At 33.6% G+C, this 12510-nt stretch overlaps 1 protein-coding gene and 1 long non-coding RNA gene across 2 annotated transcripts; one reads left to right on the top strand and one right to left on the bottom strand.

Annotated features, from left to right (window-relative positions):
• The first annotated feature begins 2618 nt into the window (after positions 1–2618).
• Positions 2619–5723, top strand: LOC128170020 (uncharacterized). Its single transcript, XR_008241649.1, has 4 exons — positions 2619–2683; positions 3069–3131; positions 5411–5476; positions 5608–5723. It is a non-coding gene; the product is annotated as an uncharacterized LOC128170020 (long non-coding RNA).
• Positions 5724–6746: 1023 nt separating this feature from the next.
• LOC128170021 (uncharacterized) lies at positions 6747–7343 on the bottom strand. Its single transcript, XM_052836013.1, has one exon. The coding sequence runs from the start codon at positions 7341–7343 to the stop codon at positions 6747–6749; it is 597 nt and encodes a 198-aa protein (XP_052691973.1).
• Positions 7344–12510: the final 5167 nt, after the last annotated feature.

The following is a 12510-nucleotide window of genomic DNA, read 5'->3' as shown; positions in this document are numbered from 1 at the left end:
GCGATTAAAAATGTTTTTTTTGAGTCTTTGAGTGGATACTGAAATATAATTGTTTATTTTTATGTGAAACAGGTAAAAAGAGGAGTTGCTGGACCAACACCCCAGAATACAAATTATCTAAATGAATTAAATGAGGTAAATATATCACGGGTTTTCCTTATTATTTTAACCTTTAATCTGGATTTCTTCTTATTGTTGTTTTTCAATAAATTATTGTTTAGCAAAAATATAAATAGATAAGATCCACAAAAAAATAAAGAAAACATAGATACGAAAAAAAAATACTGAAAACACAAATATATATTTAAAAAAGTAATAGAAATGTAGTAGACATGCTAAAAAGAATCACGTTTAAAAGTTAAAGGGGATGCTGTACGTTAAATAAATTAAAGAAATTAAACAAAATTAAAAATAATCCGTTGACCTTTTTTGTTGCTGATTTTTCTATTGTTTTTAATATCCCTCTTTTTTCATATTTGTACTCAAAAATACAAACATTTTGTAAAACAGGGAAAACGAGGTTATTTTGGAAATGCACCTCTTGCCGAAAGAAACTTGGATGGATTAGACGAGGTACAAATTTTGCTAATTCTTTATTTCATGTGGTAGTGGTGTAGTTGTTTTGGTTGCATTTAAATGGCATTGATACAATGCCTTTGCTGTTATATTTATACATGACCGATGTTGATATGGCGTATTATAAAACAAAAATCTATGGAACGTAACATTTTTAAAAGTTATCCTTTCAATACAAATAACATGGCGCTTGATCTTCTCTACTCAAATTTGTTCATATAAAAGGGTATAACAAAATGGAAAATGATATCAATTTTGCATTTTAACACATATATGCAGACGATATTATAGTATTATGAGGTTTGTTTTCCCCTCTATTCAAAGATGATTCATATACATGATATTTACAAATGTACGATATCATATGATTATGTATAATATGTGTTAAAAGTTGTTGATTTGTTGTTGATATATTTTCCTCCTGTTCTAAATATTGTCCATGGAATTGACATTTTAACACAAAAAAATGTATAACAGATGAAAAGAAGTGTAATTGGAAACCCACCCCTTCCTTTTAGGAGAATCTTGAGTCGACCAAACGAGGTAAAATCTTTATTTAATGCATATAATAGTATTACGATTCTCTTCCGCATTTGATTAATTCAAATAATTAACAGTTAAGCCATCTTTAAGTTAGAACTGCATGACACTTATATATTATTTTTTTTCATGTTGAATTAGAACGACCTAAATCGTTTTTCATATTTCAGATTTGACCAAATCTGAAATATATTGTATGAAGCGTAACATTTTCAAAAGTTTTTTTGTCCAAAGAGACCATGTGTGATCATCTTTATTGTAACATAAATATAAATAAATAAGATACAACAATAAAAAAAAAAGAAAACATAAATGGACTTTAATATAATATTTTTTTTTTTATGTGAAACAGGTAAAAAGAGGAGTTGCTGGACCGTCACCACAGAATACAATTTATCGAAACGAATTCAATGAGGTAAATATATCACAGTTTTTCCTTATTATTTTACCTTTAATCTGGATTTCTTCTTATTGTTGTTTTTAAATCAATTAATTATTTAGCAAAAATATAAAAAGATAAGATCCAAAAGAAATTAAAGAAAACATAGATACGGAAAAAAAATACTTAAAACACAAATATATATATTAAAAATAAAAAAATAATACACATGTAGTACACATGCTAAAAAGACTCACGTTTAATAGTTAAAGGGGATGATTTACGTTTATCAAATTAAAGAAATAAAACAAAATTTCAAATATTAGTCCTTTGACTTTTTTTGTTGTTGATTTTTCCTTTGTTTTTAATATCCCTCTTTTTTCATATTTGTACTCAAAAATACAAACATTTTGTAAAACAGGGAAAACAAAGCTATTTTGGAAATGCACCTCTTGCTGAAAGAAACTTGGATGGATTAGACGAGGTACAAATTTTGCTAATTCTTTATTTCATGTAGTAGTGTTGTAGATGTTTTGGTTGCATTTAAATGGCATTGACACAATGCGTTTGCTATTACAATTATACATGACCGATGTTGATATGGCGTATTATAAAAAAAATTCTATGGAACGTAACATTTTTAAAATAAATATTTTCCTCCTGTACTTATTATTTTCCATGGAATTGACATTTTAACACAAAAAAATGTATAACAGATGAAAAGGAGTGTAATTGGAAACCCACCCCTTCCTTTGAGGAGAATCTTGGATCTACCAAACGAGGTAAAATCTTTATTTAATGCATATAATAGTATTACGATTCTTTTTGCATTTGATTAGTTCAATTAATTAACAGTTAAGCCATCTTGAAATTAGAACTGCATGACACCTATACATGTTTTTTTCTTTCATGTTGAATTAGAACGACCTTAATCGTTTTTCATATTTCAGATTTGACCAAATCTGAAATATATTGTAAGAAGCGTAACATTTTCAAAAGTTATTTTGTCCAAAGAGACCATGTGTGATCATCTATATTGTAATATAAATATAAATAAATAAGATACAACAATAAAAAAAAAAGAAAACATAAAAGGACTTTAATATAATATTTTTTGTTAAACAGGTAAAAAGAGGAGTTGCTGGACCGTCACCACAGAATACAATTTATCGAAATGAATTCAATGAGGTAAATATATCACAGTTTTTCCTTATTATTTTACCTTTTATCTGGATTTCTTCTTATTGTTGTTTTTCAATCAATTAATTATTTAGCAAAAATATAAATAAATAAGATCCAAAAATAAATAAATAAAGAAAACATAGATACCAAAAAAAAAGTTACTGAAAACACAAATATATATTAAAAATAAAAAAAATAATACAAATGTAGTAGACATGCTAAAAAGAATCACGTTTAAGAATTAAAGGGGATGTTGTACGTTAAACAAATTAAAGACATTAAACAAAATTTTAAATAGTCCTTTGACTTTTTTTGTTTTTGACTTTTCCTTTGTTTTTAATATCCCTCTTTTTCATAATTGTACTAAAAATACAAACATTTTGTAAAACAGGGAAAACGAAGTTATTTTGGAAATGCACCTCTTGCTGAAAGAAACTTGGATGGATTAGACGAGGTACAAATTTTGCTAATTCTTTATTTCATGTGGTAGTGTTGTAGATGTTTTGGTTGCATTTAAATGGCATTGACACAATGCCTTTGCTATTATATTTATACATGACCGATGTTGATATGGCGTATTATAAAAAAAAAATTCTATGGAACGTAACATTTTTAAAAGTTATCGTGTCAATATAAATAAGATGGCGCTTGATCTTCGGGCTTTATGGGATTTGATCACGTGACCAACCCGTATCTATATCCCGATAGACATCCAAAAATGATGCCTTATTTCTTAAATATTTACGTTAAACATTTGGCTTAGTTCACGAAACACGATATGAACTGTCAGTGATTTATATAATTATTTGGCTTTATTTTCTTAATTGTTGGTTGTATTAGTGTCCTTCTGACATTCAAATTGGACTTAGAAATGTATAAAAATATTGAAACAGAAAAAACGAGGATTAATTGGAAACACACCACTTCTGTCTGAGAAAGAAACTTGAACGGACTAGAAGAGGTATCAACTATCACTTATGTGTTATGTTGCTTTTAATGAATTTATTGACATGGATACAATAGTGTGGTATATTATTCCTACTTGATATGTACTGATTTGACCAAATCTGAAACATATTGTAAGGAGCGTAACATTTTCAAAAGTTTTTTTGTTCAAAAAGACCATGTTTGATCATCTATATTGTAACAAAGACATAAATAGATAAGAAACAACAAAAAATAAGAAGAAGAAAAAGAAAATATAAATGGACTTTAATCGTATGGACTGATGCGATTAAAAATGTGTTCTTTGAGTGGATACTGAAATATAAATGTTTATTTTATGTGAAACAGGTAAAAAGAGGAGTTGCTAGACCGTCACCCCAGAATACAATTTATTTAAGTGAATTAAATGAGGTAAATATATATATTTATACAAAAATAAAAAAAAAATAAGATACAAAAAAAAAAATAAAAAAAAAATAAGAAAACATAGATACGAAAAAAATACTGAAAACACAAATAGATATTAGAAAAAATGTTAATACATATGTAGTACACATGCTAAAAAGAATCACGTTTAACAAGTAAAGGGGATCTTTTACGTTTTACAAATTAAAGACATTAAACAAAATTTCAAATAATCCTTTGACTTTTTTTTGTTGTTGATTTTTTTATTGTTTTTAATATCCTTCTTTTTTCATATTTGTACTCAAAAATACAAACATTTTGTAAAACAGGGAAAACGAGGATTTGCTGGAAATGCACCTCTTGCTGAAAGAAATGTGGATGGATTAGACGAGGTACAAATTTTGCTAATTCTTTATTTCATGTGGCAGTGTTGTACATGTTTTGGTTGTATTTAAATGGCATTGATACAATACCTTTGCTATTATATTTATACATGACCGATCTTGATATGGCGTATTATAAAAAAAAATTCTATGGAACGTAACATTTTTAAAAGTTATCGTGTCAATATCAATAAGATTGCACTTGATCTTCTCTACTAAAATAATGCAGATAAAAATTGATTAGAATAAAAAAAAGATAAATAATTTTTAAAAAATGTAAATTAAAAAAAATCCATAAAAATACCGTAAAGATAAATTAATTTAAAAAAAGAAAGACATACCAAAAACATAAACATATAACAAAATAAACATAACCATTATTGAACGGTAAATAATATGAGTATTATATCATCGTTCTGCCTTCTAACTCGTTTCTAACTGTTTGAATTGAAATGTAATTGTAGGTATCAATTTGAGAATTGTTATATTCAATTTTATTATTAAAGCTGATCATTGGTTACACTGCGTGTTCATATAAAAGGGTATAACAAAAGGGAAAATTACACAAATTTTACATTTTAACACATATATGCAGACGATATTTTAGTGATATGAGTTATGTTTTTCCTCAATACAAACATGATTCATATACAAGATATTTACAAATGTACGATTTCAAATGATTATGTATTATATGTGTTAACAGTTGTTGATTTGTTTTTGATATACTGTAGAAGCATAAATATTCGTTGAGGATTTAATTTCGTTATTTTCGTTGGGAGTAGTAATCAACGAAATTAAATCCATGACGAATTTAAACTAAAGTAATAATTAATACAAAGATATTATGATGTGACGAAATTAAATGCCAACGAATTTTATTTGGTTTAAAAAACAACGAAATTTTGACCCAACGAAAATATGTGTTTCTACAGTATTGTCCTCCTGAACTAAATATTTACCATGGAATTGACATCTTAACAAAACAAATGTATAACAGATGAAAAGAAGTGTAATTGGAAACCCACCCCTTCCTTTTAGGAGAATCTTGGATGAACCAAACGAGGTAAAATCTTTATTTGTTGCAAATGATAGTGTTACAATTTTTTCCAGTTTTGTTTAACTCAAAATAATTACAGTATAACCATCAAGAAGTTCCAATTGTAACATAAAAAAACTACAAATTGTTGTTGACAGGGAAAAACCGGAAAGTAACCCGTTGTTGAAAAGGCAGATAACCATTGACGGTTTTAGTTGGCCATGGGGAAGATGAATTCATCCACTGACAGAGATATTACTGTACAACAAATAAACAATAAAGTTGAAATTGAAATATTTACATTTGCTAATATGTTTTCTTACATGAACATAGGGAGTAGCGTGTAAATTTGATCGGAAAGCAGTGTAATCAGAGCTTAACTTCAAAAGTGCTAATAAGATCTCGTGCTTTGTGTTAATTTGATGCAACACACCATTTTCCGTGCAAACTCAATAAAAATTGGAGAGGTGTTTTGATAAACGTTTACTAAAAGAGAAGATAGGAGTCTAGCAGCGATTTTGATAAAATTGAGATGTTTGGCCTTCACTTGATATGTTTATCATATTGTGGAAACAACAGGGTAGTGTTGTTCCATCTCATTTTATGTTAAGTGTAGCGCCGTCGAGCGGTAAACGGCTCTATACTATGAAATCCACAGGTAATTAACTCACATTTTAACTAATTCCTTAAGATGATAATGCTCCAACCTCTAAAGCATACGCTTTAGTTTAATAGAAACACAAAGTAGAATTATTTACAGTTTATTCACATTACGATAAAAATCCAAAGTTTCACAAATAAAATATCAAAACATCACTGGCTGAACTGCACATGTATCTCCCGCAATAGAAAATAGTAAGTCTCCCCGTAATTTGTACCTGTCCTATATATACATAATATGCATTGCTCGCGAGGAGCAATCTTTCTAAACGGGGTCAATTACGTAATGACATTGCTCGCGGAGAGCAATGATAAATAACTTACGTAATATTAAAACAGAAGAATAATATAATTTTAAAATACCGTTACACCTCCCCCTACTTAGGTTTTGACTCCGTTCAAAATGAATAATAATAATTAAATCTGCAATTAAACAATATCTAACTTAGGATAATTATACAAAATATTACTCTTTACACATTAAGCAGGGTATCGATAACTCATAAATATGTAAAATGCAGCCAGATAATTCAACTCACAACAAAAATAAATAAATAAAACATTAAACAAAATTGTACATCGCAGTTCATATATACAGTTCATGATATATATACAAGTCAGTTTAACCAATGTTTTATTACATAGACAGATCCCCTCTGACAATTCTTACGTTGCCGTGCTCGAAATGTTTGGGAATTTCGCGTAATATTTCACTGACCACATCTCTGAAATCGATGTCCTCTGGATTTAAGTCTTTGGAATATACGATTTTAGAGTCTCTAATTTCTTCTTCCGTACCATCCGGTTTGCGTATCACCGTTTTGTTTAATGTTACGCATATTGTCGATCGTTCTCGGATTGTGACGTTGTTGTTTTCATCAGTCCTTTTACTTTCATCACTTACGTCACTGTAATCGTCGCTAGGACTGTCGCTAATCACATCAGTTTCGTTACGCACTCGTTTGTCCCCGTCTTCTTCATTATGCACTTGCTGCTCATCAATGTTGCTTTCACCTAAGATTTCTTCGACGAACGCCTCGTCCACACTACTCAGCTCCGCGAACTCGCAAGAACTAATGGAGAGATGCTCGAGGTCATCTTCAGCAGTGTTCGTTTTGTCCCAGGTTTCTTCTTCATCTGATGAGATGTTCTCGTAGAAGTCACTAAGTACGTACACTGGCTTCTTTGCTTGCATAAACATCTCCCGGTCGACAAGCTTCCTTTTAGAACTCATTGCTTCACTTAACTGTTTACCATGAAGTCCATGTACTGATATTAAATGTCTCTTTAAATTGAATTTCCTTACAAAAAGTCTTTGGCAAAAACTACAGTTTAAGCTGTTTACACTGTCACTGTGTTGCTCCCTACGATGCTGATGAAAATTACTTAGATGATGTAAAAGTTTTTCCACAATCCTCGCACAACATTTGATAACGACTATTCTCTGTACCGAATGGGCTTCCTTACAGGTCGTCCCCTACGGGTCATTTTCAAACTTGGTTCTGATTGGTCAAGATCTGAGTCTTCTGCTTTTAAGCTTGGTTCTGATTGGTCAACATCTGAGTCGTCTGTTTTCGGGGGTGGAGCTAGCGGTAACTTCAAACGCCGCCGGCCAGAGTCCGGCGCGTGCCGTCGTTGACCATCTGGTGTCTCGCCAGTTGTATATTCGGATCCAGTAGCTGGTCTTGTTAGTTCCGCTGTCTCGCCAGTTGTATATTGGGGCTGCTGTCTTTCTCCTCGGTACGGTTTGATGTTGTCGGCGTGAACTATAACCGGTTTTGATTGTCTTGAATGCTGAATTTGAAAAAGCACATCACTTAGTCTTTTAATTATTATCCACGGTCCAGTCCATTTCCTTGATAGTTTTAATTTTTCTCCTTTACCGACTTTTGGCTGACTTCTTCGTACTAATTCCCCAACTTCATAGTTAGTCTCCCGTACATTTCGATCAAAATAATTTTTCTGTCTTTGAGATGCTTCTTTTGTAATTTCCCTTGCTTGTTCATGAATTGTGGAAAGTTTTTCTTCTAAATCACGCACATAAACTGCTTTGTTTGCCTCTTTCTCAGAGGTTGTAAAGTTCTCATTTTCAGTTAGAACATTTATTGGTAGTTTAGCCTCTTTCCCAAAAACTAGTCTATATGGCGAAATCCGTGTAGTTTCATGCGGAGTGGTGTTATACGCAAGAACAATTCCGTCCACAAAACGATCCCAGTCGGTTTGGTTTGCATTAATGTATTTAGATAGCATGTCCTTTATTGTTCGATTCATCCTCTCTACCATTCCGTCTGACTGGGGATGATATGGTGTAGTTCGAGTTTTGTCAATTTGAAATAGTCGACACATTTCCTGGAATAGCCTACTTTCGAATTGTTTTCCTTGGTCCGAATGAATAGATCCAGGACATCCGTATCGCTTTATCCATCCTTTAAACAGAACGTTAGCTACCGTTTCAGCTTCAATGTTCATAAGCGGAAATATCTCGGCAAATTTTGTAAAATAATCCATCACGACAAGAATGTAAGAATATCCGTTTTCTGACTTCGGGAATGGTCCTGCTAAATCCAGTGCTATTCTTTGAAATGTTTCACCACTTAGGAAAGTTTTCATACGTGATCTCTTTTTCCGTGGCGGATTTTTCCTTTCTTCACACACATCACACGCAAATACATAGTCGTGAACAGTTTGACGCATCCTAGGCCAATAATAATCGGAATTTTTAACTTTTTCCAAAGTCTTTTTGATGCCCATATGACCTCCAACTCTCGAGTCGTGAAGGTGCCATAACGCAACTTGACGCAGATTCCGTGGTAGGCATATCTTAAGTTCTTCACTATTGTTTGAAATCCAGCGAATACACAAAACACCTTTATCAATACACAATAAATCCCATCTCGAATACCAAAATTTGCACTCAAAGTTTTCACCAGACACAGTAGATAATGGTGGTTTTTCATTCTTTTCCATCCAACGTAAAATAACACGCATTCCAGGGTCATTTTGTTGTTTCTCACGAATATTTGCTCGGTTTAGGGGTTCGTCCGGCTGTTTTCGAATCTTCGCTCTCATTGGTCTGTTTGTCCGATTCTTCTTAAGAGGAGAAATAATTGCACAATCCGATACTTTTTCTGAATCTATGCTGTCGTTAAACAATGCACTTATATTAAACACGTGATTGTCAACTTCTGCTGAATTATATGTACTGGTATTTCTTAGTTCAGAAACGTGTGTATATTTCTGATTTTCAGTTCCTTCATTTTTCTCACGTTTACACTGTCTGCAGTTCACCTCACAAGAAACACGTGACAATGCATCTGCATTTCCATGTCGTTTTCCGGCTCTGTGTTCAATCTTAAATATGTACGGTCCAAGTCTCTGAAGCCATCGCGCAATTTGTCCATCCGGTTCTCGGAATTTATGGAGCCATACTAATGATCCATGGTCTGTTCTTAGCAAAAACTCTCGTCCAAGTAGGTAGTGTTTAAAATGTTGAACGAAATACACAACAGCCAGCATTTCTTTCCGAGTTACACAATAATTTCTTTCAGAATTATTCAACACACGGCTTCCGTAAGAAATCACAACTTCTCTTCCATTTTGAATTTGCGATAGCATAGCGCCTATAGCGTCATTACTAGCATCAGTATCTAGTATGAAGTCACCAGCAGTCACATCGGGATATCCAAGAATAGGTGCAGATATTAATTTCTGTTTCAAAGTTTCAAATGCTGCATCACATTCATGCGTCCAATTCTATTCTTGATTTTTCCCAGTAAGGATATGTAGGCATTTTGCTATTTTAGCAAAGTCTTTTATGAATCTGCTAGTCCCAGAAAACTTCTAAGCTCTGTCACATTATCCGGCGTTCTCCAATTCTTAACAGCTTCAATTTTTGAAGGATCCGTTTTAATACCCTCCTTTGAAACGATGTGTCCAAGAAAACTTACTTCTCGCCGGAAAAAGTTGCATTTCTTTGCTTTAAGTTTCAGGTTTACACTCTGTAATCTATCTAATACTAAACTAAGATTCTCTAAGTGTTCATCAAAAGTACGGCTGTACACAATAATGTCATCCAAATATAGCACTGTTATATTCCATTGTAATCCGTTCAACGCATGTTCTATCACTCTTTGAAATGTCGCTGGTGCGTTACATAATCCGAACGGCATTACTGTATAATGGTAAAGTCCACCACGTGGTGTAGCAAACGCTGTTTTCTCTTTATCCTTCTCACTCATAGGAATTTGATGGTATGCCATATTGAGATCTAATGACGAAAACCATGTTGATCCAGAGAGGGCATCGAGATCATCTGCCACCCGAGGTATCGGATATGCATCTTTGATGGTATTCGCATTTATTTTCCGATAATCAACACAAAGCCTCCAGCTTTTGTCCTTTTTCTGCACCAACACGATAGGAGCTGACCAGGGACTGTTGGATTTCTCAATTAATCCTTGTTCCTCTAACTTCTTGATCTCCTTGTCCATTATCTCCCTCTTAAAAATAGGAACTCGGCGGACTCCTTCAGCTTAATACGATGCTCACCAATCGTTGCACGCTCCACTAGTTTGTTTGGATCCGCAAATGCATCCATACGAGCTAAGAGAAAGTCTTTAAACTTTGCCGCTTGCTCTTCAGTTAAATTTTCACATGCTTCCTTATAAATCTGCTCAAGATGCTCTGGTATATCGGCGCCTCCTGACATTACGCTATATACTTCCGGAATCTCCACAGTTGATACATTTTCCACAGGATCAAACACTGCTATCTCAGTACGTTTCTGTACATACACGTCACGATCACATGGATTAAATACACGCACATATATATGATTTTCACCACATGTAGATTTCACTACTTCTCGTGCAACCGCTAATCCATCGTTAAGTACAAATGTTTTTAGAGGTAACAAAATCCCATCACTAGTATCTACACTACTGTTAAATGTAGCTTTTAAAACACTCTCATGATGCGCTGGTACGACATTATCCTCCACGCTAACAATAGAATATCCCCGCAATACTCCATCAGCATCTGCTTTAAGGTGGCACACATTAAAACAATAATCCCATTGACAGTGAAATTTGCTAATAAAATCTTGGCCAAGTAAATTTGATTTTACGTCTGCCACAAACACACGAAATATTACTTGAAATTCTGGAAAGGATAACAACATTTTTGCAGTTCCAATGACTTTAAGTTTTCTTCCGTCGGCTGTAGTAAACTGCTTTTTAGCGCGCTCCAGCACAGGTCTATGTTCTGGAAGAATGCTCCTATAAACATCTTCTGTTATGAACGTGTTCATTGCACCCGTGTCAAATCTCCACTCTAACGATGTGCCTTCCACTAAGCCATCTAACCTCATTCCCGGCTTTCCTCTGATTTCAATAATTTGACATTTTTCATCGTTAGAATCATAATTCAAGTGCAAATTTTCAACATCTGTTTGCGTTGACACTGCAGATATTTCTTCACTGCTATCATCACGATGTTGTAATTCTCCTGTACTAGGCCGCTTCACTAAATGCTGTGCCGACACATGGCCTACTGCCTCGACACCCTTACATTTAAAGATTTCTCATTAGTGATTTTCCGCTTTGGACAGTCTTTGTACAAATGCATAACAGAATTACATCCGTAGCACTTTTTCGCTATCCTTCTCTTTTCTTCTGACTCCGCGCGGTATGGTTTCTTAGTAACTGGAACTTCGGCATTCCTGGGGAATTCACTAACTCCGTAAACTGGTCTAATAGGGTTGTTTTCCTTGCTTCTTAAATTCCTATTCTCCGTCATTCGAATGCACTCCTCCTGCATCGCCGCAGTCACCGCTTCCTGTAAGCTCTTTGGTCTAGTGCGCTTTACAGCCAACCGGAAATCGTTATCAGCATTACAGTTGTCCATAAAAGTTTTAAGGCTAGCTTCTTCCACATAGTCGCGATTTCCGGGATGAGCTCTTCTATATAAGTCAGCAATAGCTTGGGCAAAGTCCCTGAACGATTCTGTAGGCAGCTTCCTTCGCATTTTTGCCTCAACTATATAACTCTCTTTCATCGCAGTATGTCCGAATCTAGTGTCCATCTGCAGTTTTAGCTGGTTATAATCCTGTAAAATACTGTCCGGTAATCCGTATGCGAACGCTTCCGCTTGTCCACGGAAAGTAGTGATGAGAACTCTGCGCCTCATATCAATAGACCAGTTATTTAATGTCGCAACATTCTCAAAATATCGCACAAATTCACTCCACACTTTTGTTCCTTCTCCTTTAAACGTGCGCTTGACGTGAAGGTTTAATCCTGATCCTGTCAATCCAACCTCCTCATTATAACTCGCGGTATCCTGATCTGAAGTTCTTCCAGTTAAAGTATTTCGCATCATAATAGGTATCCGGGCAGTCCTTC

This window comes from Crassostrea angulata, unplaced genomic scaffold, assembly GCF_025612915.1.
Source record: "Crassostrea angulata isolate pt1a10 unplaced genomic scaffold, ASM2561291v2 HiC_scaffold_281, whole genome shotgun sequence".
Lineage (NCBI taxonomy): Eukaryota > Metazoa > Mollusca > Bivalvia > Ostreida > Ostreidae > Magallana > Magallana angulata.
Note: the sequence above shows the minus strand (reverse complement) of the source record. Positions and strands in the feature narration are given on the sequence as shown.

What these genes read in the sequence shown, in the direction of transcription:
- LOC128170021 (XM_052836013.1), bottom strand. Translation starts at nt 7,343, where the DNA reads ATGAGTTCTAAAAGGAAGCTTGTCGACCGGGAGATGTTTATGCAAGCA.